We start from the raw sequence: 25,895 nt of genomic DNA on the forward strand, positions 1-25,895 counted from the left end.
TCGTCCAGGGAAAGGCTTCCAGCTCCTCTTGCATCTTGGCAGAAACAACCGAATCTACCTGCCTGCGTGATTCAGCAAGATATTTGCAATATGTTCTAGCCAGGTTTGTGCACCTGGAAACAGGGGGGAGCAGCCGGGTTTCCAGGCACTGCTCTGAAGTCCCCTTGTTAATGCTGCTTCTAATTGAACGGTCACATTTTCCTGCATCCTCGTGCTGAGCAGTTACTGTCGGCAGAGCTGCCTGCTTCACCTCTGCCCTCCCGCGCGTGCACATGGGAAGGAAGGGCATCCAGCTGGTTTCCTTCCTTTGAATGCAAACAGCACAATCAGCTGCAAAGTCTCCTGAGATACACCTACGTAAACAGGGTGACACAAAAATAATGTATAGCCACTAGCGCTCCTGTTCCTTCCGTGAAAAACAAATCCTTGCGCAAGGGCCTCCGTTAAAGCTGGCATGAGGGTCTGAGCTATGTCTTATTTAATTCTCCTGCTCCTGCAAGGGATACAAGACTCCTGACAGCCCGAAAAGGCTTTGCTCACCCTTAAGTGCCTTTCCTCTCTTCCCAGAGCATCTCAGCAACAACCCCTGGAGACATCCTCAGTCTATGGGAGACTGATGCTTTCTTGAGCAAGTGAATTCCCACGCTGGACATAAGAAGCATCTAACAGGCCTGCATGCCATCTCCTCTTTCTTCTTTTGCCCAAAGCTGCTCCCTCGGCTGTGTTCCTTGCATCCATCTTCCGAAGACCTCTCCCTCTTTCTGCTCTTGCAACAGAAATAGCATGCTCATTTCAGAGCACCTTTACCCAAGCTCTTTAGTTTTTTCCAGCCATCTTTTGTACTTGTCATCATCTGCCCACAGCAACTTCCATCCCAGCCGCCCCAAAGGGCCATTCCAGCAGTGAGAGACCGTTAGGGACCCTGCGAATCCTGCCCTATCCCTCTTATTCTGGGTCCCACTAGCAGAGCTCAGCAGGCAGGTAAAGCAGCATTAACAGCACTGAGAGCTGCCGAGGCGACGCCGAGAAGCTTTAGTAGGTTCAGCACCCTGCCTGTTGCAGGCAGAATTGGACTCAGTGGCGGGAAGCTGCCCACAGAAAGCCTGGAAATAGCTCCTCTGCAGGCCCCTCGCTCGTGGCCGCAGGGAGACAGGGTGTAGCAACAGTGTGTGTTTCGTCGGGGAGGAAAACCAGCCTGAAAAACCCAAACCACAAACTTAGGTAAAAAAAGCTACATCTCGAATCATAGGGAAGATGCTGCAGCATTTCTTGAGAGCGTACTCCGTCTCCTCAACAATGAAGTTTGATTTAAAATACAGTGTATTGCAGGAAGCAATGAGTGGGAAAAGCTGCAGGCCCTCAAGTTGGTTCAGGAGCCTTCAGCCTCGGCATTGCCATGCAGCTGATCTATTTTATTATTCAAACACACCACAAACATGAAGCAATCCCACAGAATAACTTTGAATACCTTCCGTGTGAGGTTGTTAAGACTATGTGAAATGAAAGACATTTTAGCAGTCTGATAAAAACTGGGGCTGAAGTATTTTTTCTTCATGCTGCTGTTTTCATAGCTCAGAGTTCATTTGACAATGAACATGCATTCACACGCACACGGCACATTCCGCTGCTTTTAAAACCACCTTTATTATATTGTTCAGTTAGAAATTTCTACCGTTTTGCATCCACCGTTTCCAGATGAATCTCGATGTCTCATTAAAATAACCTTGGCTATTCTTCCTCTTAAGACTACAATGCAAACAGATCACATTCTCTAATCCTCCGTAATGCCTTATGTAAAACCACTTAACATTCCTTTTAAGGCTGGGACCCATCCAGACGAAAGATGCTGCATAAAAGCACATTCCTTAACACACTTGACCAGAAAAGCAACGTGGTCTAGGGTGGAAAATACAGAGTGGGCATTGGTGCGTGTTCAAGGGTACACGCCTGGCAGTGTACAGTGTCAGGCCATGTCTTGCACTGTACGCTTTGCACAACTCATTTACCTCCATTTTTCTAATCGTGAAATGGCAGTAGTAATACAGTCCCGGTGCTGCTATTATTTATGTACACTTTCCAGTACTGCTTCCAGCAGGGACTGAGACTCAGCTGGGGAAGGTGGACTAAAGCTTGGATCCCAAGGCAGGCTCTGAGAGCTCACTCTTCACCACTGACAATATGGGACGGGAAACTACACTTGCAGGTGGGAAGTGAAACTCGACCCAGCAAGGACAAAATAGTGGTCAATACAGGAGCCTTTGCATTAAATTGCAGTCGTCGGACGGCCCTTGGATCTGTAAGACATTCTAGGAGGCCAAGTCTTAATACACCATCTGCTACTGGAAAATGAAATGGCCTCTTTCCTGTGCTGTCATCTGATGGCTTGTCAAGAGCAGCAAATCAGCAGAGTGAAAAGCGGTGTTCGAACGTCCAGCCAAGGAAGAGAAAAGAAAAAGGATGCAAGCAGCTCGCTATCGGGAGTGCAGGAAGCTAATTTATTGGGGGGAGAGGTAATTGTTTTGTTAAAAATCTCTTGAGGAAATACAGCTCCCTAAAGGGTAAATAGTTTCTTCTTTATTTGCTGGGTGTTCAGGAAAACTTACGTATTTATGTTGGAGAGAACATACAGGATGTAGAAGGCTTTCAGAGTGCAAGGGGAAATTAAATGCGAATCTCTTTAAATTAGCAGTCCCGTGCTCCCCTGTCTGTCTGGAAGCAGGACAGTTTACATTTTGGAGCATGCTTCTGACACACACCATTTCAAATGAGCCCACAAATAAAACCCCAATAAAATCAAATGCCACTGTGCAATTCCTGAGAGTCTGCATACGTCGTCTTTGAGTTTAACCTAAAGCAACACGCCGATCCTAATGAGCTACGCTACAGAGCCTGTGTTTTGAAGGAAAAGCTTATGCAATCAGCACTGCTGTTTCAGGTACTTGCATGCGGGATTTCTAAATGTGCTGGAGTAAGCTTAAAACCCAGACTCCATTTTAAACTGAGAATCGGTACCCAGCTACTTCGTCGATAGACTATATTGGACCTGCGTGGGCTGTCTGACTGCCAAAGAGGCAGAACCAATCCAGAGTCCTGAACACCAAAGAGACTTGTACATCTGGCATCCATTTAATTTTTTTCTACCCAGCTTTCGCAAACTTACTTCCTGCGTTGTGTATGTGGCATTTTTTGCGCCTAGAAAATCACACCTCCTTTTAGGCCTTAATGATTTTACGTGTGGCGAATGCTACTGCTAATTCCAGCATTCCTCTACTCCATATACCCAACTTTGGGTTTCTTCAATCGTTTAGCACTCATTTGAGAGATCATAGGTGGGTTTTGCTCAGAATTTCAGCTGCCTTGCTGAAAATAATTGTTCTCCGAAGAGGGAGGGGCAGATACAGAATACTTTCCATCTTGCAGTTTCACAGAAGCTTTTTTGACTTTAGGAGCCCAAGGAGACATGTCCCAACAAGTGCGAGCTAATTCTTGTGTGACTATCATTGCACTAGCTGCCCACAAAGCTAAATACCGTGGTGCTTGATTAGCCCACGAACAGGATTACGTGATGCGGCTGCAAGGTTGCAATCCAGATTGCAAAGGATGAGACTCACTGACCTGGGGAGTCCTACCCAGTCCGTGTCCGTGTTCCCCCCAGCTGGTACAGCCTCTTCGTCCTCCTCCTCCTCTCGCACCTCAGAGCCCCTCTGGGAGCAGGTCAGCCTCCGGCGCTCAGCCGGGAGGGGGGTTTTGCCACGGCAGCTGTGATAACCCCTACCAGGAGGTACACGAAGGAGCAGCTCTGGTGTCAAAGATGGGAAGCTCAACCTGGTGTTTGGCAGGAGCATCCATATGGATATAAGTATATCTATGTGAGGTAGGCAAGCTGGGGGCTTTCCTCCTGCCTCAAACCAAAGAGGCACAGGCCAAAAGCCATGCCTGCCCTCACACTTGTGTCTCCACAGCGAAGACATGGACCTGTTGGAGCGGGTCCAGGGGAGGGCCAGAAAAATGATCCGAGGGCTGGAGCACCTCTCCTGGGAGGACAGGCTGAGAGAGTTGGGGTTGTTCAGCCCGGAGAAGAGAAGGCTCCAGGGAGACCTTATAGCAGCCTGCCAGTACCTAAAGGGGTTTGTAAGAAAGATGGGGACAAACTTTTTGGCAGGGCCTGTTGTGACAGGACAAGGGGTAACGGTTTTAAACTGAAAGAGGGTAGATTTAGGCTCGACAAAAGGAAGAAATTTTTTACGCTGAGGGTGGTGAAACACTGGCACATGTTGCCCAGAGAGGTGGTCGATGCCCCATCCCTGGAAACATTCAAGGTCAGGTTGGATGGGGCTCCGAGTGATCTGGTCTAGTCGAAGATGTCCCTGCTCGTTGCAGGGGGGTCGGACGAGATGACCTCTAAGGTCCCTTCCAACCCAAACCATTCCGTGATTCCACGAGCTCCGGAGGCGGCAGCCCCAGAGGGTCCCACTCCGCACCTCCAGGGCGGGCAGTGGGGCCTTCACCCCCCACCCGGGGGGGGGTCGCCTGCACCCCCAGCTCTGCCTCTCCCGGGCACAGAGACACCCCGCCCCGCCGCAGGGCGGCCTGCGGGCCCGGGCCGGCCCGCCGCCGGCAGCCATCATGAGAGAGGTTTTACTAACGCCGAGGGGCGGCCCGGGCCGGCGGCCGGCGCGGGGCGGGGGAGGAAGGCGGGCGGGCGGGCAGGCAGGAGGAAGGGAAGGGAAGGAGAAGGGAAGGGCCGCGCCGTGGCGCTGCGGCGTCGCGGAGGCCCGCTGCTCGTCCCGTCCCGACCCGACCCGGCTCGCCTCAGCTCGGCTCGGCCGGGCGGTGCGTGCGTGCGTGGGGGCCGCGGCGGGCAGCGGGGCCGCGGCTGGGGAGGAGCGCGGGGCCGCCGCGGCGGGAGGAGGAGGAGGAGGAGGAGGAGGCGGCGGCGGCAGCGGCGCTCCCCTCTCCGGCGGGACAAAGGGCTGTGGGCGCGCAGGTAGGAGCCGGCCCGGCCTTGCTGCGGGCCTGGTTGCGGGCGGGCTGGCGGCTGCCCCGGCCAAGCGGCGGGCGGGCCGCGACGCCTCCTCAGCGCCGGCGGGACGGGACCTCCCTCCCTCCCCACAGCGGCCGGGGCGGTTGCTCCCCGCCGGGCTGGGCGGTTGCTCCCCGCCGGGCTGGGCGCTTCCCCGTTGCCCCCCCCCCCCTCCCTCCGGGGAGCCGCGGAGGGCGCTGCCCCCGCCGCCGGGCCGCCAACGGCCGTAGCAACCGCCGGCTGCCTGCCTTTGTCTCGGCAGCCGCGGCCCAGAGCCCGCCCCGGGAGCGCCCCCCCCCCCCCCCCTTCCCGCCCCTCAGCAAGCGCTTTCCGCCGCAGGAGCCATGGGCCGGCTGCCGCGTTAAGGAGCAATCCCCGGCCGGAGGGGCGAGGAGGAAGGCGGCCGGTGCTCCCCTTCCCTGCGGCTGGAGATGGAGCCGGCGGCGCGGCCGAGCGGGGATATCCTGAGGCGGAACCCGCAGCAGGACTACGAGCTGATCCAGCGGGTGGGGAGCGGCACCTACGGCGATGTCTACAAGGTGAGCGGCGTGGAGGGGCCGCGCCGGGCTCCGCTCCGGGGGTTCTCCTCACGGCGTGGCCCGGGCTCGGGGCGTCGAGGGAGCGGCCGGGACGGAGCGGCTCCTGAGAAACCTGGGGACCCGGGGCGTCTCTGGCAAAGCGTGGGGTTTCTCTCCCCGTCTAGCCCTTCGAAATAAAAGGATTGACTTCTGCTTGCAGCGTGGGAGAAGGGTCCGCCTTAGCGGTCCCCTCGCTGGTTTCCGAGAGGTTTGAATCGCTGAACATTGCGAGTGATGCTTTCCACGTTACTGCTAAAGGAGGTAGAGGGTCTCTATTTGTTGTACCTGTTTCCAGAACGCAGCAGTTAAAGCACCTGATTAAAAAGGTGCAGGTTTATCCCTGAGGTTAATAATAGCACGCAAAAGGCAGAAGCAGATTAAAGCTCTTCAGAAGCTGGAACGGAGTTACAGCTCGCGGTAGAGTTAGCGCTGCAAATCCAGTAGATGCTCTTGAAACGGTGCATACTGGTGCTCACGTCGCCAGAACCACAGCCACGGGAAACAGAAGGTGTAAGGCACGGCGCGTTCCTCTCTGCGTGCTTCTCTGGGAGATACGAGCCCCTTTCCCAAACGTCAGGGATGCTCAGCAGCTGTAAGGGTTGGGTTACTTATAAAGAAAGCCTTAAGGTTTTCGGCCTGTGTTTGGCAATCTGCGTTTTCAGCTGCATGGGAAGAGTGGCTGTGCTATTTTACTTTGTAATGCTGTTGAGTGTGCTTAAAATTGACCTGACACAACCAACCGTACAAGAAAAGGTGTGTTACTCTGCCACATGAAAGGCAGCGGTAATTGCTCATGTGGGGGGGAGGGCTCTTCGCTAATGTTCAAATTGAAGTTTTATAGATGGATCTTGTTCCCACCACCCCTTTGAAATGGTTTCTTATGGCCTCAGGGAGTTATTTTTAAAAGTTTTCATGGTGCATATTTACCTTCCTTTTTTCTTTTATTTTTCTCCTAGAGCGCTGTGCACAGATCAGTCAAGTTCTTTGCTAGGGAATCTGGCACTAAATCCTTTAAAAGGACATTTCAGGTTTCATAAATCTGGAACCCAGCACACCTTGAGCTGGTTTGGTTGGGTATGCCTGGATAGTACAGGGCAGCATGACAAGAAATAACTAGTTGCGTTGCAGAGAAGTACTTTTGTGTCATCCCTTTGCTCTTTGTGGAAAAAGAAGTATTCTGCTTCTCATTATCCTGGTAATTAGTGGAGAGCTGTGCTGACATGTCATACAGCTTCCGGTTCCGGAGCTGGCTTGAATGCATGGCTCTGCTCTGTGCCATGTAAACATATCCCCTTTAAAAAAAACCCCACAACCCTCACCCCCCCCCCCCTTCCAGCCTCCATTCTTTGGGTTATGAAAAATGTGCCCTCTATTCCTGAAACGGTTTCAGATAGGAGTAAACCCAAACCTTCTCTTAGTGCAACTTGGCAAATTTAAATCAAAGTCTTTGGCAGTCTTTTCAGACATTGTTATGAGTCTAAAACAAGTATAAAGTTAATGAGTTTAAAGTAGTTTGAGAGCCTACATTTGTTTCTAGGTCATTGGTTTGCTCTGTTTTTATAAAGCCCTGCAAACAGGGAGGAACTGTATCAAGGGAGTACCGAGTCGGATGGCACTGGCTGTTATGACAAATATGCAAAGCAAACTTAGTTTTTCAAGTCATTGATGTTAATTTTAAAAGTAACTAAGGTAAACCTTTTTTCTAGAAAGACTTAACATATAAACACGGTACTTTTATTTTTCTTAGTCCATGACAAGTCTCTTCCTAGCACAGATGGCACATCTTGTGCTTGCTGAGGGCTGTCAGTAGTGTTTATAAAATGCATTTCTTAGTGAGTATCTGATTGTTGTTATGTTGCGGAGCTTGGGCAAGGTTTGCTAGAGAGCGCTCTTAAATTAAAATGGAATTTTCCTCTCACCTCTTCAAGTGGTTTCTCTGCTCCATCACTACTAATGAGTCACCAGCGTCTCCAGCACAGTTGTTTTTAGGATGTCTAAATGAGACAGCCTTTCTGATTGTGGGAGATCTGCCTCTTCCTCAGATGCTTTTTGGTGGTGGTGGTTCATGCCTCAAATTCTTCTTGGGGCATTTGGTAGCTTTGAGAGTAATTAGCTCTTTTTTGGATGTTGAAGGTGGAGGTTAAGCAAATATTTGTGTTCACTGTTAGGTTACAGAAGAATATTTAAGGCCTTTCTGAAAATCTCCTACCCACTTTGCTTTTCATTACTACTATGGAAGCTTAAAACTGAAATGTGTTTTCTTAGTGTTTGTGTTTTTTTTTTTTCTCTTGTCTGTCACATGGCACACAATGGTTGATTGTAGGGTTGCTCATAAGTACTGGATTCTTGATGTTGTTTTAATATTTTTTTTTTCCCCAAAATGCATTTCAGGGTGGGGGAGAAGCCATCCATAAATAAATAATTTCCTTATCTATTCACAGCATGTGTAAGTAGACCCAAGTTTGGGTCTACCAGTCTTGGAAGTACGCTTTCCGTTACAATCCTAATGCGTTAGTTGTCTCATCCGTGTTGGGAAAGCTTTTTTTTCTTCTTAATAGAGGATATTACTGTTAAGCCAATTCTAATCCATTGGAATAATTTATCTCTCAAAGCATTGTATCAAGCTATCTTAAATTAATTGCTGACTTCTGAAAGAGGTGTGTAATAATGAAGATTGGGTACTGACTGGAACTTAATACGCTGACGGTATTTTTTTTTGTCCCCACTCTCTGTCAAATGGTTAGCATCCTCAGCATCGTATCCCTTAACGCTGAAAAGGTGAGGTCTACAAGAGTGAGGTTTTAATTTGGCTTTCCTGGCAAGATTTCTGTTTGCCCTCCTTGGTCATACACATGAAAGTCTCAAAGCAGTATTCAAAAAGGATGTAAGTTTGTTCATGCATCTGCACAGTTGTGCTGAAATAGACATTGTGTGTGTGTGGTTAATGCAGAAACATCCAGTTGACTAGTGTCTTAGAGCAGAAAATTAAAAAAGCCACTAGAAACTATAAATGGAATTTAATCTCCAGCACTAGGAAGTGGCCCATCAGATCCTATCCCAGGTAAACTCTCATAGTGTGGTTAGATGTTTCCCAGGATGGGTTTTCATGCCAGCATGACCTGTCAGTGAACCTGCAGCTTTTCAGTAGGGCCTTGTAGTCTAATTTGTATAAGGCCAGTTTTGATAACAAGTTCACATCATCAGCTCTATAAGCATGTGTTTCTGCAGTCCATGATATTTTCTGGAAGTACTTGGAATTGTGTAAGGCCGGCCCGTTTTTGTTAGTTTGCGGGATTCGGTTGCATCAGGATATCAAGTCATTCATTATATGTACTTGTAGATGTTGGTGTCCTGAAGGGACTTAGAAAACAAGCACTGTATTAGGGCAATAATCTACTTTAGCAGTATCTTACTGGGATTTCCTGCATGGAGTTTTTATTTGGCTATTTATTAAGGACTCGGAATAGTTTTGCTGGAAAGATTTAGGGGAAAGAATACCATGTGTCGAGGTGAGGGCTGTGGGGTCACCACCCCTTGCACGTAAAAAGGAATTTAAAGTCTTCTACTACATGTGTGAGTGCCTTCACCGTCAGCCTGTTGAGTCTGCTGGGGGACAAAAGACTTCCACTCACTACTACCTCCTCTTTCTCCTGCTCCCCCAACTACACAGGGCTTGGCTTTTTGTGGATTTTAATGCAAGTGGCCCAAACAGAGTTTTAACTAATCTTCGATTTTGGAGAAGGGGAACAAAAGGATGGTTTATGTAGACTGTCTTTTTGAATGCTCTTATTTGGCAGCTGAGCTGAAAGATCATGTATTTGCTCAGCTCAGCACCGTCTGCAGGCTGCTTTTCCGGGATGAATAGCTGGATGTCTGTCCTCACTGAGTGGCGATGATCAAATATGATCTTGTGCAGCAGTTCTAAAGCTGTCTTGTTTTGGTTTTTCCAAGCAGGATTGTGAGCAGTGCTACAGTAGCTTTCTTTAAAAGTAAGCACAGGGGACAAGAAATGTACCAAATTAGTAGCTGAAACTACCCGTAAACAAGAGATACATTTTTATTGAATATCATGGGAATTTCATTCCTTCTTGAGTCACCTGCTTAGTCTCTCCTCTTCTCTTGTTTGTTTTGTTTTGTTTTGTTTTTCATCTCCTGCACCAGATAAAAGCATTAACTTAGAAGAAACCTGTACTGGTTTGCCACTGATCACGGCTGCAGGAAAATAGCGAGCAATGAAATTGGATTGTGGCACACAGAGACTCTCTTGCTCAAATACGGTTTTAAAAAAAAAAATCTTCCTTTTCCCCCCTCTCAAAGGTTGCCATAAAAGTGGGACTCTGCCCAGTGTGAGTCAGGTTTTGGCCCTGCTTGTGTGGTCAGTGCCTTATTTTCAGAGCTCTGGAGTATAATTCTTGGTGCAGTCAAAGGCTGTTGAGAACCTGTGTTTGATATTTTGAAAATAATTCCTAATGTCAGTCTAATTTCACAGATCATGAAAACTTACTGGTTAAAGCATTCTACTACTTAAAGTCAACATGTTAAGAATGGAGTATTAAGGCTTTATTTTAATACCAGAGTACAGTTATGGCTATGATTAGTTTTTAATCACATACTCCCAACTTTATACAAATATGTTTTGGCAGCTGCAGACCAATTGGATTGGCCATCCCTGATTCAGCACTTCTGTCCCTGGTGAATATACGTTGCTTACACGTATAAATTACCATAAACCATTTGTCACATCGGGGGATTCCACTCTTCCTCTCCAGATCAAAGCCTTCTGGTTAGCAGTGTTTGCTGTAGCCATGCCTGAACTCTGTGTACTCTACTTTTTCCATATGAAGGGTGTTTAGAATGGCATTGAACCAGCACCGTTGAGTTTCTCCTTGTTGCTGTGGAGTTTCTCTTCTGGGAAATTGCACGCTTTTCTTTTAGGATGCAGTTAGTAGGATATATATATTGCTGAGAACTAAGATGCTCAGTGGCTTATTGACACCCTCTGTTAGGATATTCAGGAGTTAGGGGAAAGCTCCTGCTTTCCATTTGCAATCTTTGTAAGGTTTTTTTCTTATTAAACATTTGGTCTTTGTCATGGAACATTCAAAGCTGTTTGGCTTTAAATGTTGCCTCCTGTTGCTCATGTTTTCTGTTAATGTTAGGTTATGTGGTGGAAATAGAGTGTTTCTCCCTATGTCAGTTTCTCCCTGTCTCTTACTTTCAAAAGCAGGTAGTCTCCAAAATCTTAAAAATAAGGTCTGATTTCTTTTCCAGCTCTTGTGAATAGAGTTGTCCTCCTGGGTTAGGTCCTCAGAGGAGCCAAAGAAAGAGTGGTAGCAACTTCTCAGTGTGCTTCCATCAGCTAGTACCAAGGCTGTACCCAACGTCTCTTAAGCCAAGGAGGAACTGAGAGTCTGTTCTGTTGAGTTTAATGTCCTGTTGGTACCAGCCTTGTCTCTGATGTAGTCTTCAGTTGCGGTATTACTGTCTAGTATTCATCCTTCAGGAGGCATTCTGCTGGGTAGATGATTTTGTTATTCCTCATTTATTCGTGGTACAATCAGTTGAGGCGTCCTGTGGACTTGCACAGGAAGGAGTTAACCAGAGCATGTTCTTTTGTTCCCTGCATGTTGCACGCATTTTTGGAGACCAGTCTCGAACATGAGAGGTGCTTTATAGGAGCTGTGCCTTCTCTGCCTTCCACCCCAGAGCTCCGTTGGCCACATGAAATATCCATTCAGAGGAAGTGAACAGCGCTGGTCCTGCATCCCCTTTGAAAGACACACACTGCCCCCCCCCCCCCAACAGCAGAGGACATCTCTGAGAAGGAAGAACAGATCAAAGATCAGAACATATGCATAGTGGTATCTGCTTCATCTTTGTCTCCAGAAGATGCAATGGTCATTTTCATTGCCAATGCATTTGGATAACTTTGAATGCGTCCGAGATTTATAGCATGAGGTGTATGAGTGATTCCCAGTTCCATCAGCAGAGGTGCATGGTAGAAGTACGTAGATCATCCGTGTCAGAGAGAATAGCTTTTCCTGTTAGTTAGTAAGGCTGTAACGGAGTTGGCCAGCGTATTTTGCTGACACCAGCAACTGTCCATCCGCTCTGCAGCTGGAAAAACAAATATGCTTGCTACCTTTATTCATGTTTGGCACCTGGCTTCTTGGTTACAGCTGTGAATGAAAAGAATAGGCAGCATCAACCCAAGGTGATTCCATTTGAGAGCAATGCAAAATGGGTAGATGTCCGTATTCGTAACAGTTGTTCTTCAACTCAAGGCAACCTCGATGCCTTGCATTTTAGATTGCCAAGACTTTCTTGCACTTCACCATTTTGTTAGGATTTTGGATTTTCTATTTTTTCAAGAAGTTAGAATAGTTCTTTCCCAATTTCTGAAGGATTCCTAGCAATAAGAGCACTCAGCAAGGTTTGGTGGATGCAGCAGCCTTTGATTTGTGGTTTATGGCAATTTTGGTGGTCCTGAGTGCATTCTGGGATTCCAGTAAAAAGTCAATGAGAAGGGCAGGATATTTTGTTCAAGATTTTGCATTTGTAATCTAAAAACCAGATGCTGCCTTGCTTTTAATGGGAGTAGGTAAATAAGGCAGACCTGATGCTGACAGTAGTTGAAAAACAGCAAAAGACAATTTATTCCACCGGGCCTTCCCGAAATCTCCTTGCAGAGTGTACCTATGGAAGAGGTATTGCAGAGATCATTTATCTGAACTTCCCATTTGGCCTCACCAAGTAGAGTAATCTTTCTGACAGGTTAACTCAATCTAATTGTAATGAAGGGGTCTCTATATTATGTACCACCATGTTTTTCTCCAAGCTGTGTTTTACTAGACTGGAGAGCGTGTTTACATGGGCAGCACCGTACAGCGTTATTTGTTGTGCATCTCCCACCCCCCTTCCCTTTTCTTGTTTAGGGAATCTGTTCAGGAGTAGCTTGTCTGAAAAATTGGAGTCCCTTCTGTTCATCAAAATAGCAGAGCGGCTCCACTGAGAGTGAAACACCTTTTAACTCTGTTAGCACCTAACCAGCTCTGCGAAACCAGTATCTTCGTCTGTTGGATAATATTTAGCCTGTTGGCATCATTTTGAGACCCAGATTTGCCTGCTCATATGTTCCCCTGCAGCTGGCCCGCAGGAAATGTCTCCATCACGTGAAGGTCTGAGCTGTCAGGAGCTCCTCGCATGCAGAGGCTGGGTAAACTGCTCTTTCTTCCTAGATTGTTTGGGGGAAAATTTCAGCGTTTGGTACAGAGGAGTTTCCATTCTGCTCTTCAGCTTTCTAAATTCCTTCACTGAAGCATTAGAGTAATTAATTTTATCCAGCACAGTGGATAGTGTCTGCAAGGACCTTCTCAGCTGCTCAAAGAGCCGAAGCTTACCTTCCCCCATGGCGGATGGAAAACGCCGTGCCGAGAAGCCACAGCTTGACTGTGTCTCTGGAGCTCTTGTGCTCTTTTGGTGAAAAGAGCGCGCAGGAGGGTGAGCAAAGGAACTGCTTCATGGCTTCTCCTTCAGTCGGGACTGGAGGTCAGGGGCAAATCTGTTTTGTGGGTCCTGTTTCCATCCTGCCCCTGTCAAATCCCAAGGAGAGGGATTCAAGAGGGGACTTGCTTACTTGGAAACATTAGGAAGGCGGGGAGGCATTAGGGAAAGGGCTAACATCTTATCTCTGAGTCAGTGACCACTAACAGAGCTGCTGGATGCAGGACGTCATGTTCCTCTTCGCTGTGTCAAGAGGTAGTTGAATTATGGGACTAGTGGATTTAGCATCACAGATCTCTCAAAGTTGCTCACTTTTGAGCCTGCAGGACACTAAGGTACGGTTTGAGCAGATGCCCGTCAGTACATAATGAGCAGGCAGTAAAAAATCTGAAATTTTTTGCAACAGAGGGAGAGTAAGAAGTGCCAAGGCTTTTGTTCCAAAGCCTTAGCCTCTTCCAGTACTTTTCCCTACTCTGTTAGCCCTTGTATTGCTATATGTGTTTCTACTGACTTCTCTGTTCCTGAAGACAGTAAAACGTTCATGAAGATGCAGCCGGGGATACCCCTCAGAGCTTTGAGCTGACCCACAGTCCTGGTGGCTGAAACTGCTGCATTTACCGAACTGATCTGTCAAAATGGCATCTTTAATGCCATATTTGATATTTTGGCATGTTGGAATTAACTCTTCTCCCAAGTCTGTTTTTGTGTCTTCCACATGAATATAGTATATCGAAGGTTCATGTTTTCATAGAGATGAGGAAGATTTGGCTGGACTTTTCCAGAAAGCTGAATGAAACATATTTTCAGGTTAGTGTGAACAGCTGGATTTGTAGCCTGTTGAAAGGTGAATTTTGAGACATTCCAGAAAGGCAGGTGCTGTTTCTCTTCACAGGATAAAGAGGTCATTGCAGGGGGACTCTGTTGGCTTATTGGTAAGAAATCGTTCTTGAGCTTTCTTTGTGCAGCTCTTCCCTGTGCAGCATTAAAGGCATCATTTCTTCTTACATTTAATGTGGTGGTCCACCCCAAGAAGCTGTATTTTTGTTCTCGGCTGTGTGTATGGCTGTTTGCTGATCATTGCTTTTGAAGCAATATAGAATTGTGTTACATTTGCCTTAATTTACTGTTTAATGTACAGATGTGCAAGATAATAGTTGAATTATAAACATTAGACTCCCAAAGATGTTTGGAGATTTAGTCATTAATCTTAAGGGAAGATACGTGGTAAAGTCTCTTGCACAGGCATGGAAATGTAAACATGGTAGGTAGAAAGAATAAAGGTGGAGCCATATCATCTTTTATAGATGTACTTTGTCTTGATAAAACTTAATTAAAATTTGACAGGAAGCAGTGCCTAATGAGTGTTCATTGGTCACCAATGATTAACAGCTTCAGGTATTTGTATTGTATTTACAAGCGGTTTGAAAGCAGCAGCAGCTGAAATTTTTCTTTTGATGTGCTTGGTCTACAGTGGGGTAAGGGAGAGTATTCGATGTATCACTTGCAGGTATTCACAGTTGTATTGTCTGTCAGAGGGGGGTTGTTAATTTAAATGTAATGATAGATTCTCTTAAACAGCTGAGATCTCTTTTCATTTAAAACTGTTTTTGTGAAAGAAGTGTTGTTGTTTTAAATGCCCCCTGCCTTAAGAGGACGATTTCTGTTGCAGGGGAAGGATAATGATACGATACATGGAGGGAGGGAACTGAGCTAGCTCAGCTGTGGGCATCGCTTTGTAGTGTTAGCAGCTGACGAGGGTTGAGGGGTTCTGAGGCTGGACGGAGTGTATCTGCATAGTCAAAATACCTTCACCAGCGTGATACTGAGGAGGAGCCTGGGTCAGTAATTGGACAGGATCAGCAGTTTGGAGGAGTCTGGGTCAGTAATTGGACAGGATCAGCAGTTTCGCTTTGTCAGTCATGTCTGCGTTTAAATTTAAAGCACTGTTTGCATTCTGCTTCTTGGTTAATTGTGAACAGACATGACTAACTTTCTGATTAACATAGTGCCTTTAAAACTTGCCAAACAGTTCCTGTCTAGAGAGTCTGTTTTTAAATTTCGCTCACAATATCAAACTGGGGACAAAGGGACTTAATGAGGATGGGTAGGGAGATCTTGAGAATGTTTTATGATCTGCCATTGCTTCAGCAGTCACAACTGACGGCCTGTTTAGGGTACAGGAACATAAATTTTTCCTTTTTGTCATTCTGTGGGTGTTTGAGGTTTGTCAAAACCCTGCAGTGGGATGTCTTGAGTATGGACTGACTGTGCTGACTTGAGCAGCAAAGTTAGCTCCTGTAGGGGTGGAGGAGGAGGGGAACAGGCAGGCTGTGGCTTTTCTCCATGAAAGCCAGATATGATGAAATTCTGGAAGAGGTGAAGCAGTTGTTGCCTCTATTTCTTGGAGCCTTGGTGCTTCAGGCAGTGTATGGATGGTGCGTGAGAGATACTGCCTGCCAAGCAGGTGAGCTGTGCTTGGTTTGCCCTAAGAGAGGTGTGGTGCCAGGCTATTTACTTACCAGCTTTATCTTTCCCCGGAATGCAGTCTCACTGGACGTTGAATTCATCTTGACGTTATGGCTTTGGCCCTCCTACTCTCTCATGGTTTCTGCTTTCATGACTTCATCCGCGTGTATCGTTTTATTTAGCTACGGGAAGCTTTCCGAAGCTTGAAGTGTAATTTGCATGTGATCCCTGTGTGGTTGCCCTTTCATTACGTGAGTTCAGTCTCTGCTGTTCGAGTGCAGAGCAGGGCAATAACGATATCTTAAGCTTCTTGCAGGTGGAATGTACTTGCAGGACATATCATGTCTTGCAGAGACCTTATAGCAGGTGTAATACTGTATGTGACATCTTAGGTTTCTACTTAAGGATGTGGCTATAATCTCTTTTGATTTACAGGACTGCTTTTTTGTTTGTTCTCTGCATTTTGGCTGTGGTCTTACATAATTAAAAAAACAACCCACAGGTCAGTGTTTTACTTCTTGAAGGTCCTGTGGCTTGTTCCTTTCTGCTAAGCGGGTGTGTAGATCATCAAACCTCCAATATAGCCGTTCTTAGGACAACAAGGATGCTGAGGACTGAATGCGTGGGGCAGCTGAATTAGCCCTTAGGTGGTATATACAAGATTTCCTCTTAGCATGAACTTATGTAAAGAAGTAACTTTCCCTGTGCGGTCTGTTGTGCTTTCTAGAGCAGAGGGTGCTTGTAAGCTGAGGGGTAGTTTTGGGAAGGGGGAAGCAGCCAGGCTGCGCAGAGTCCCTATCGTGATTTCCTCTGGCTTTCTCAAACACATTCCTTCGTGGTGTCTGGCTCAGGAAGGCTGGTCCATGGAAAATCCACACAGCTGCTGAAGGGAGAGGATTACATTTATTGGGGGTGGGAACTCTAGGCTTTTGCAGAGTCGGAGAGCGAATTGTCAGGCTGAGCAGCTTCCTGGGATGGAGGGGCATTGCCTAAATAGCCTCGGGGGTCCACCATGAATCAAGCAAAGGCGAGTTTCAAAAGAAACAGAGGAATAAGGCAAGATGGAAAATGTCCTCAAGTATATTAACATTTAAAAATATTTCTCTAAAATTCCAGTGAAATCATCAGGCCTAATTTACTGTAATGTTATAATTTCCATAGCATGCATATTATTTGAGCAGCGTGGTTTTGGTCCATGTTTTAAAGAAAGTTGAACCAGTAAAGTGAGGAAGTCACTGGCCAAGTCCTTGAAACCAGGCTACTGAAGTGAAACCCTGTTTGACAACTGTAGATTAAGCTGTAGGAAGAATTTGTTTCTTATTTTCAAGTTACATCATTTAAATGAGTGGATCGGTCAAAACTGAGAAAACAAATTAAAAAAAAAAAAAGAAAAATCAAACCAGTTTATTTTCTCTCCTCTCTTCTGGCTAAAAATAAGGTGTGAGAGGATAAGATAGCTGTAAAATCATGGAAGATCTTATCTGTAATGAAATGGCAGCATATATCCTCTCTTCTTTACTTAATCAGCATAAGTGCAAAACATACTTTATACTTGACCTTTCTCATGTATCTAGCACATTTAAAAGTTATAATTTTCCTCATTAAAAAACTTACTAAAATGTCGTTTCTGTTCATTTCAACAGAATTCCAGGCTGTGATATTTAATTGCCTACTGAATAAGAAATATTACTGATCATTATTTCATCATCATAAGATGTAAAATGAAGATTGTAAATAATACTAGGTTTTATTCTAGTAGAAACAGCTGAACAGTGGTACTGTCCCAGTAGTCAGAAAGAAGCAGGCACACTGTAGTATGTATACACATGTACACACATGAAATTGAGAGGAAATTGTTATGTCTTACCCATCTTCCCCCCCCCCCCCCCCAAGAAGGTGACAATTGGTATAGTACAGATGCAAACCAAAGCTTAATCTTAGGACAGTAAAAGAATCTCCCTGCTCCTATTTTTAACTAATTTTCTTTTAACTTCTTTGATTTACACAGCTGCTTTTTTATTCATTCTTCCTGTTCTGGTCACTGTTTTATTCAACAATAACAACAACAAAAAAACCCAACACCCAGACCTATTTTCTTCATGAAGACAACTTTATGGTTTGTTCCTTTTAGTTTTGTAACTGTGAGTTCATCTCTGAGGAATTGAAATTTTAAGGAGGCAATTACTGAACAGCTTTGTTGGGAGTTAGATTTTTCTACTTAAATCTACATTTTTCACCTGCACCTCTCTAGATTCTATCAAATAAATTACAGTAAGGAAAATGAGTCGATACGGATTTGTACCCTGGGTTTGGAAGGCTTGGTACCGCAGAAGAGCCTGTGTGTGACATGAAAAGTTAGAGGGGTTTGCCCAGACACTCTGTAGTTCAAAACGAGCTTGTACACATGGCTCAGTTACAGCGTTAAGTACTGCAATTCTAGGCAAAATAGCTTTAATAAAACAAACAAAAACCCTAGCAAAATGCATACACTTGGATATTTTGTTCTGACTAATCTGAAAGTATGTCCAAAAGTATTTCTGGTGTTTTAGGAAGTTGCATGCAGATAGTGATGGTATAAAAGTTGCAGTCTTGGAATTGCAGTTTCTTCTCCTCTTTAAAATGCCAGCAGTGGTTCCTCAGTTTTGCCTTTTTGAAGAAACACATGTTATTGTGTGCTAGCTCACGGTTACAAAGCAAAACAGTAAAAAATTTCTTTTTCTTTGGTATAAAAAAAGTAAAATGATGGTCTTAAATTCTTTAATGTAACACAAATGGCTTAAAAAAAAAAAAGGCAATCTGTTGCCTTTTTCTTCAGAAACTTGTTTTCTCTCTGCCTAGAAAGCCAGATTTTTTTTTTCAGTGACGAGACCTAGATACTTCTCTTCAAATATTTTGGTTGACACATCTCTTAGTTCTTTCATCTCTAATAAATAAATAAATTCCCCTGCAGCTGATAAAATATGTAATCTTTTAATGTTACTTGAATTTGTACTCCATAATACAGTGGGGTTTTTTTCCCTGTGTCATGGTCTATGCATTCAATGTAGGAATAAAATAAAATTGTTTTACATTTATTCATCCTATCTTCTGGTGAATAAACCCTTTTAAAATCCATCTTGATTTGTAGTTTAATAATATGTTTGAAGTATCTTTTTTTTTTTTTATCTGTTTTTTTTTTTCTTTCTGCTATTTTATACCCTGGCCAGTAAAGCTGGTAGGCATCCACTCAATTCTAAGTATATTAGCAGCTTCATGGGCCTTCTTTGATTTGTATGATCTTATGTTATGTTCAAAATTGTGTATTATTCCTCAGGAAAGTGAGCTATTTCTAGTAGCTTTTCAAAACAGTCTAATGCACATAGTTGTAACTTGAAAAAGTTCTTTTCTGTTTTGGTTTTTGCCAGTGGTCTGTTCCAACTGAGTCAAAATTGGGCCTTCCCCCCCCCCCCCCCACTTTCTTTTTTTCCCTCATGTGGTATTTGTATCTTTTGTGCTGCATTAGTTGCTAAGTAGTACTTTTGTGGTCAGGGTCTGTTTCTAGCTTCAGCTTTTCAATTTTGGAAGGATCATGCCAAATATTTTGTGAAGGATGATCTGCCAAGAAAACTTCATAGGAGAATAACCAACCTTTACTTGGAAGCATATAGCTGACTTCTTTTGTTTTTTTTTTTTCTCCTAAATAAATGTTGTTAAGATGTGCACTGATCTTTGCTTTTTTCATTATTGTTATCTTTATTGCCATAGGTCTTTGTCCTTCAGTAGTTATTGCTAGGAATGAGAATTAAATGTTTTAGTGGCTGCCGAGATCTGTAAAGCCACTTTGCTTATACAAATCCTTTATCTGGTTTTCTGTGCTGGAATAAAAGGAGTTGACCTAACATCATTAATGAGCTTTTAATCCCTTATTGCTTGAGTTAATTGGCCTTGAGTAAGAAAGTGTCTGAAGTCTGTGAGTGAAAGGTAGGTTGCCCTCCTCCCAATTTTCTCTGCAAGAGATATACTATCTAAATTATCACCAACTGCCAGTAAAAATAAATACATTTAAGCCTTATTTGCATTATAGCTGTGCTTAGTAGTGCCAGTTGCAGATCTTACTGCATTGGGTTTCAGGTTTTGATGTGGAATTTTTTTAAACCCTGGTACTTTTGTGTATTCTGGGTTCTGCTCCTTCAATAAGGGAAACTGCAAGTGCTGTAAATGTGGAAATAGGGAGTGACAGCTGTGAAGTTTGCCTCCTGTTTGGTACTGATGTGTGTTCCTTGTCTGAAGGACGAGGAGTGGCAGTGTCCATCTGGAGAGCACCTACAAAATCAATATTTGTCTTTGTACAATATTCAGCCCTGATAGCCAAAGTGATGGCTCTTTTAGTAGTGCCACTGGAGTATAAACTAGCTGACACAAGAAATTCAGAAATACATATAAAAAGTAAAATTAGCACGTGAATCTTTATTTTTGGTTTATCCTGAAAGGTAGTAACGGTGATGGTTGTAGGAGATGGTTCTGTTTTAGTGTATTGAATCTATAAAGTCTCTGTTAGGGAAATGGTTTCTGAAAGCCTCTGTGGCTTTTGCTATAAAGGAGCCTGGTACTGCTCTCCATCTCAGAAATCCAGCTGGTAGATTGCAGGGTGAACAACTGCCTCTGGGTCTTTCTGCCTCCTAAAAGAGAAACAGCCCTGAAAACTAGAAATTGTTGTTAGGTATCTCTTTTTCCAGCAGCAAAGACTAGCTAGACATCTGCTTCATGTGTGAGCTGCCCTGGCACACCTCGGGTGGTGAACAGAGCATTGCGAGGGCTCAGAATGGGAGGGACAGTTGTTTCTGTCTGGCACAAACCTCGGCCCTTTCAGTAAGATTTGCATTAAAATTTGACAGAGTTGTCCCACTGTTTTTTAAGCTATCGTCTTTTCTTCCTTCTTTGACATTTTTAATCCATCCATAGACCTTCCCACATGAAGAAGGACGTGTTCAGCATCTGTTATGGAGGTGCTCTCGGCACCGAGCAGGAGGGCCTTTATTCAGTCCAGTACTCTGTTTAGGTTTTCTTAGGATGGGGCCATGGGGAATTTTGGCTTGGTTTCGCTTATTTTGTTTTATATAGAAGAAAAGGGCGGGGGGGGGGAACCTACGGACCTGCAGTAATTGCACCTGTATGGGTTTGGTACATGTACCCATCTAGGAGGTAAGATACACGGGAATGCAGGAAAAAATACATGGGTCGATACCACTTCTGTGAGTCTTCTGAGGATGCTTGTAGGGTGTGCTGCCTGGTACCGGGACAGGAACCAGCACGCTCTCGACTCAGTCTAAAACTGGAAAGCAATAGTGGGAGCTACTATTTTTAGCTGGAGCTCAGGCAGAGGAGCTCTGCAGCCGCTCCGTGGCCTGTACAGGCGATTCTCCCACTTGTGCATTGTCCTGACACCGAGGTCTGGATCTGCTCTGAGCAAATGGCAGCCTTTGACTCTCTTACTCCGGGCAGGGTGCTGATCCGGTGAGCGTTTCAGGAGATCGTGTTCAGCAGTGGGCCATCAGAACTGGCATCTCTGCTTGGGTTAACCTTTACCTGCAAATTTTCAAGGAATTTTTTTCTCAGAGCTTTCAGAGAGTTTGGTTTCTCTTACAAAAGTGCTTTGCTGATGTACGGGACCTCAGAAGGTTGTGGTATCCTTTTCTCGTGAAGGATAGCAATTCTAGGCTCACACAATGGGGATTAACTTTTCTTGCTTTTAAGCTAGGTTTTCTGAGAAGCTTTCTGGCTACATATTGGCTTTTTATGAATCCCTAGCTCTACGGTCTGGGTGTTAAACTCAGCTGGTAAAGAGGTGGTGTTTTAGAAGTACAAGCCTCTCCTTTTTATTCATTAAGAGTATGTCCAGCGTTGCTGTTCTTTGCTTTAGCTGCCTGATAGTTTTCCAGCTCTATTTACAAAGTGTTTTTAAAACTGACAGACTGATTTATGTAAATCGTAAGAGTAAGCAAAATTGTATAGTTAATTATGATAAACACTAGGAATGCTTATGTGAACTTCTGCATTAGGACATAATCCAAATTCTGTTACAGACCAGCAGGTCACCATCCACCGGGATCAAATTCTTCTCTAACACATCCCTTGCCTCTTACTTGAGAGATAAATGGTAAATTAGTCAGATCAGAAACCTAATACAGTCTGGCAGTTCCTGTCAGATTTTTTAATATTACTTCTTGGGTACTGATTTTTATGGATGTTTGTTTGTGTGTTCACAAAAAACCCCAAGAAAATTATGAAACCCCCCAAACTTAGTGTTGTGTTAGAGTTGCTGAGGCCCCCTGAGGACTTGCTGTCCTTTGTGACAGCAGGTCTCTGGGGAAGCTGCAACGTAGGAGGAGACCTCAGGACCCCAGAGTTGATCTTGAGGGTTTCTCCTTGTGTGCTGGGAATAGCAGTGAGGAATCAGGGGCCTTATCTTGAGAAATAAGTCCTTCCTTTGCAGAAATGTCTCATCTCTTATGTGTGACCAGTTTGAGCGTCGGATAAAAAATTGAAGCAGGGTTATGTATAAGAATGTGGCATGTTCATGGGAGCATTTGTATCGTATGGAAGAGGGATACTACACCTTAAGTGAAATCCAAATCGTCATGTAGAAAAGCTCATGGCTAAAGTGCTGCTGAAGGGTCTGGTGGTTGTGCCAAGCTGTGGCAGCTGCTCGATGAAGTTTTACTCCACATATGGGCTGGTTGTGGTGGCATCTTCAAGATCCTGTCTGCTGTTTCAAGGTCTCTGTGCCCCTGCCGTCTGGTACATATGTGCAGTAGTCTTGGTTTGTTCAGGTATCCTGTATCGGGTATCTTTTTTTTATTCCCCTAATGCCTGTAATATTTTGGATTCTCATTTTTAATCACAACTGAAATACCTACTGTGCTTCCTCTGTGTAAGAAAGGAATCTGTTTCCATGGATTTAGAGCAGCCCAGATGAGAGACATTTCTTTGGGTCACCTTAGTTGGTTGAGAGCTCTAGGCAGTGGTAGACGTGGATTCAGAGATGTAGGTAGGTGAATTCAAGGGTCTGATGATACCGTGAGATATGGAAAGAACAATGCAGCATAATGGGAATTTCAAAACCGCATAGAGCAGGTTAAGAATTAGAAAGTGTAAGAGGTCAGAAACTAGAAAGCAGATGAGAAACTTCTATTTCAGTCGCTGGGCAGGAGGTGAGGGTACCTTTTGAAGGCGTATACAGTAACTGAGGAGAAGCAGGCAGCACTTGAGACAGCAAAATGTCGTGGTCACTGATGAGTGAAGCTTGGCAAGGAATGAATAAGATGGGGATGCAAGGGAGGGTTGCCGCAGGAGCTGCAATTATGATTAGATTAAATGAAGACACGGTTGAACAAACGACTCTTCTGGTGAATTGGGTTGTTGATCCAAGGCTGGAGATTAGACATTGACGTTGAGGCAGGGAGGGGATTTCACCATGAAAATTGAAAATACTAATTTGGAGGCTGTGAAAGTGATATTGCTGTCTGAATCTTCCCCTTGTCTTCCTCAATGTTGAAGGAGAAAGTGGCTGGACAAGGAGACTGAGCACATAAGCTTGCATTCAGATGTCCAAGTGAAAAGATTCTCCAATTTTTTACCATCTCACACTGCTCAGTACTGTGGACCCCCTGGGGTGGAATTGTTTGGCTTGCAGTTTTAAAAATAAATAAAACAAAACTGCAGAGTGCATAACTGGTTCTGAAACCAGTTTTCTGTGTTATTTCTGGTCATTAGCTACAGAATGTGTCCTACCCAAAATGTGTTTTCTTGTGTACATTGTTTGGGTGTTTCCCATTGGTGGGAAACATCATACACAGGGATTGCAATGGGTGTCACGTTGGCTTCCACTGTCCCACAACAGCTTTTTGATGCAGTTCTGAGAAGAAAGATAAGTCTCGGTGGGAAAACACGATGATTTTTTGTGTGTAATACCATAAAACTCTCCCAACTCCCCAAAACCCCAGTCCTACCAATAGTGCACCTCATTTTTGAGTGTGGTGTTGGGACACACCACTGACGCTGTGCCTAGGTTGGAAAAACGTATGTTGCTCCTGGACTGACAGCCTAATGCAGGCTCTGTCTAGAGCTAGTCCTTGTTGCAGCAGGCACCATGCAGATCCCAATTTGGTTGCTGGGAGAGTGCATCAGGAAAATGTCACCATTTGCTTGCTCAGCTCTTAACCACTTTCTGAAGCAGCCGTTGTCTGAGATGGGACCATGGGTTTAAAGGAACCTTTAATCTGCTCTGGTACAGCTGTGTGTATGCTTGAGGGAACCTGGGTTGTATTGGCTGGTGCTGACATATGCTGGGGAAAAAAAGTGTAATGGTTATTGTGCTGTCATATTAAACTAGTGACATGGAATCTCCTAGGTTGCTACAACTATGCAATGGGATATTCAAAAAAAGAGGAGTACTTGTGTTTTGTTTTATTTTGAACACAGGCTCGATGTGATGTTGTGTAGTATTAGTATTTAGCTGCTAAAATATTCTGGAAGAGCTGTGCTCAGTGGGATGCTCTCATCCTATAGCAGGCTGTAGGACAGCTGAAGAAAAGGTGACCAAAAGACTACTACTTAGCTCTTCTTTCTCAGTAAATATACTCTGTATATGACGCTGAGCAAAAGAAACTTGACAGCATGGCTCACCTCATTCCGTGTATTATACCCTTGTTCTGGTCCCATTCTTGTGTAGCTCAAGTTTTCTGTTGGAGCTTTGCAATCCTTCTGCCAAAATCCTATAGTTTTAATTTTCATTCTGTGTAATGTGGAACATAATTTTCAGGTTTGAGCCTCATTAAACAAAATTAAGATCAGTACTAACAGATAGAAAAAGCTCTGTCTTCCTCTTGGCAAAAGTCTTCCAGCAAGTCCCCTGATCTGTCAGGGAAGTCGGGCTCCGCTTCTGTCATGTGGGAACTGGATCACGTTGCTGATGGGGTTGTGGGCCCCAGCGTAGGAGGGAGCTGTGCAGCTTTAGTCTTTCAGCCTTTAGTGTCAAGATGAGTTCTTAGGAGACTTCCTTACATATTGAAGGAATCAAGGCCAGCAGAATTAAAGACAATAAGAAATCTAACAAGTTTTATTTTCCATTAGACTGAAATATCAGAATTCAGAAGAGATCAACAAAGTTCACGATATATATGTCATCTTTCTGTGATAAATGCATATAAATGGTAACTTGCTATGTCAATAATAGCTCAAGAGATACTGAACAGCAGCTATACTTGTTAATTGGCAGGTCTGGATTACTTGGTGTGCAGGGGAGAACAGCTCCCCTGGCCTCTGGTTGGTTTCAGCTAATTTTGAATTAAGACTTGAAATACTGAGGAAATTTCAGGGGACAGGAAGGAGGCAGATATTTTGCTGTTGGCTTTAAAAATGTAAATAACATGACTAGGAAAACTATAATTTCTTAGCTTTACTTCAATTTCACCCCCACCAGTGAAGAAGTATATCAATAAGACAGATTGATGGATCGTTAACTAATTCTTCACATTAGGGAAATTATGGAGAACTTGTATTTTTGTCAAATATCATTTTTAGTAAAATTCCAGGTTTGATTCACGAAGCCAGCAATGTTGATGTAGTGCATTCCTGTCTGTGGCTTCCTTGATACTACACAATCCTTTTTTAAGAAGTAGAACGATGCAAACTGTGGTCACCCATAGGACATGAGTTGAGAATTTCTTTAACTAACATGTCGCAAAATTATTTGAGGAATCCTTATTTGACAGTTTTTATATCTAGGTGTGTACCATGGAGAACCAGTTTTTAATCCTCGCCCTCTTACCTTCTTACATTTTTAATGATGTGCAAGGTAACAGTAATTCATTCTTGATCAAGTTTTCAGCTGACAGAAAGGTGTGGAAGAGAAAAGTTGGAAAAGAGTGACAGCAGAGAGATGTGTGTACCCATGTAAAGCTGGTGCAATCCAAGATGAAGGAATAAAAGCCATCAGTCGCATTTGCGGTCAGGTGATGTCTCTTGGGAAGCAGCTTGGGTAATTTGCTGCATGCTTGCAATACAACTGTCTAGACTGAAGATCCAATACAGTTCCTGTACCTGTGAGCATCCAAATGAGGATATTGAGGATCAGGAAATACTCAGCGTTTTTGCCTTTGGTGCTGACACGAAAGGAGTTAAGTGATGTGGATGGTCCTGGTGTCATCAACTCGGGAATGTGTTTGGTTGGAAGATTAAACCGTAGGACGAGAAAACCAGTCTTAGGGTGAGTGGCTCAGATAACTTGATACGTTTAGTTCATAAATACCAACCTGTTCCAGCAAAGTTCAATGGTTGAAACCTGA

General features: G+C 44.5%; 1 protein-coding gene across 3 annotated transcripts in view; it reads left to right on the forward strand.

Moving 5' to 3' along the window:
- Positions 1–4,725: 4,725 nt before the first annotated feature.
- MAP4K5 (mitogen-activated protein kinase kinase kinase kinase 5) overlaps positions 4,726–25,895 on the forward strand; it is a 73,561-nt gene continuing 52,391 nt past the window's right edge. The window contains exons 1-2 of one of the 3 annotated variants that reach the window (XM_052783666.1): positions 4,726–4,987; positions 5,363–5,562. In XM_052783666.1, coding sequence (XP_052639626.1) covers positions 5,455–5,562 — 108 coding nt within the window. In that variant the 5' untranslated portion in view covers positions 4,726–4,987; positions 5,363–5,454. Of the gene's footprint in view, positions 4,988–5,343; positions 5,563–25,895 lie in introns of those variants that run through there. The other 2 variants (XM_052783668.1, XM_052783667.1) reach the window with 2 other exon arrangements.

This window comes from Harpia harpyja, chromosome 3 (assembly GCF_026419915.1).
Source record: "Harpia harpyja isolate bHarHar1 chromosome 3, bHarHar1 primary haplotype, whole genome shotgun sequence".
Lineage (NCBI taxonomy): Eukaryota > Metazoa > Chordata > Aves > Accipitriformes > Accipitridae > Harpia > Harpia harpyja.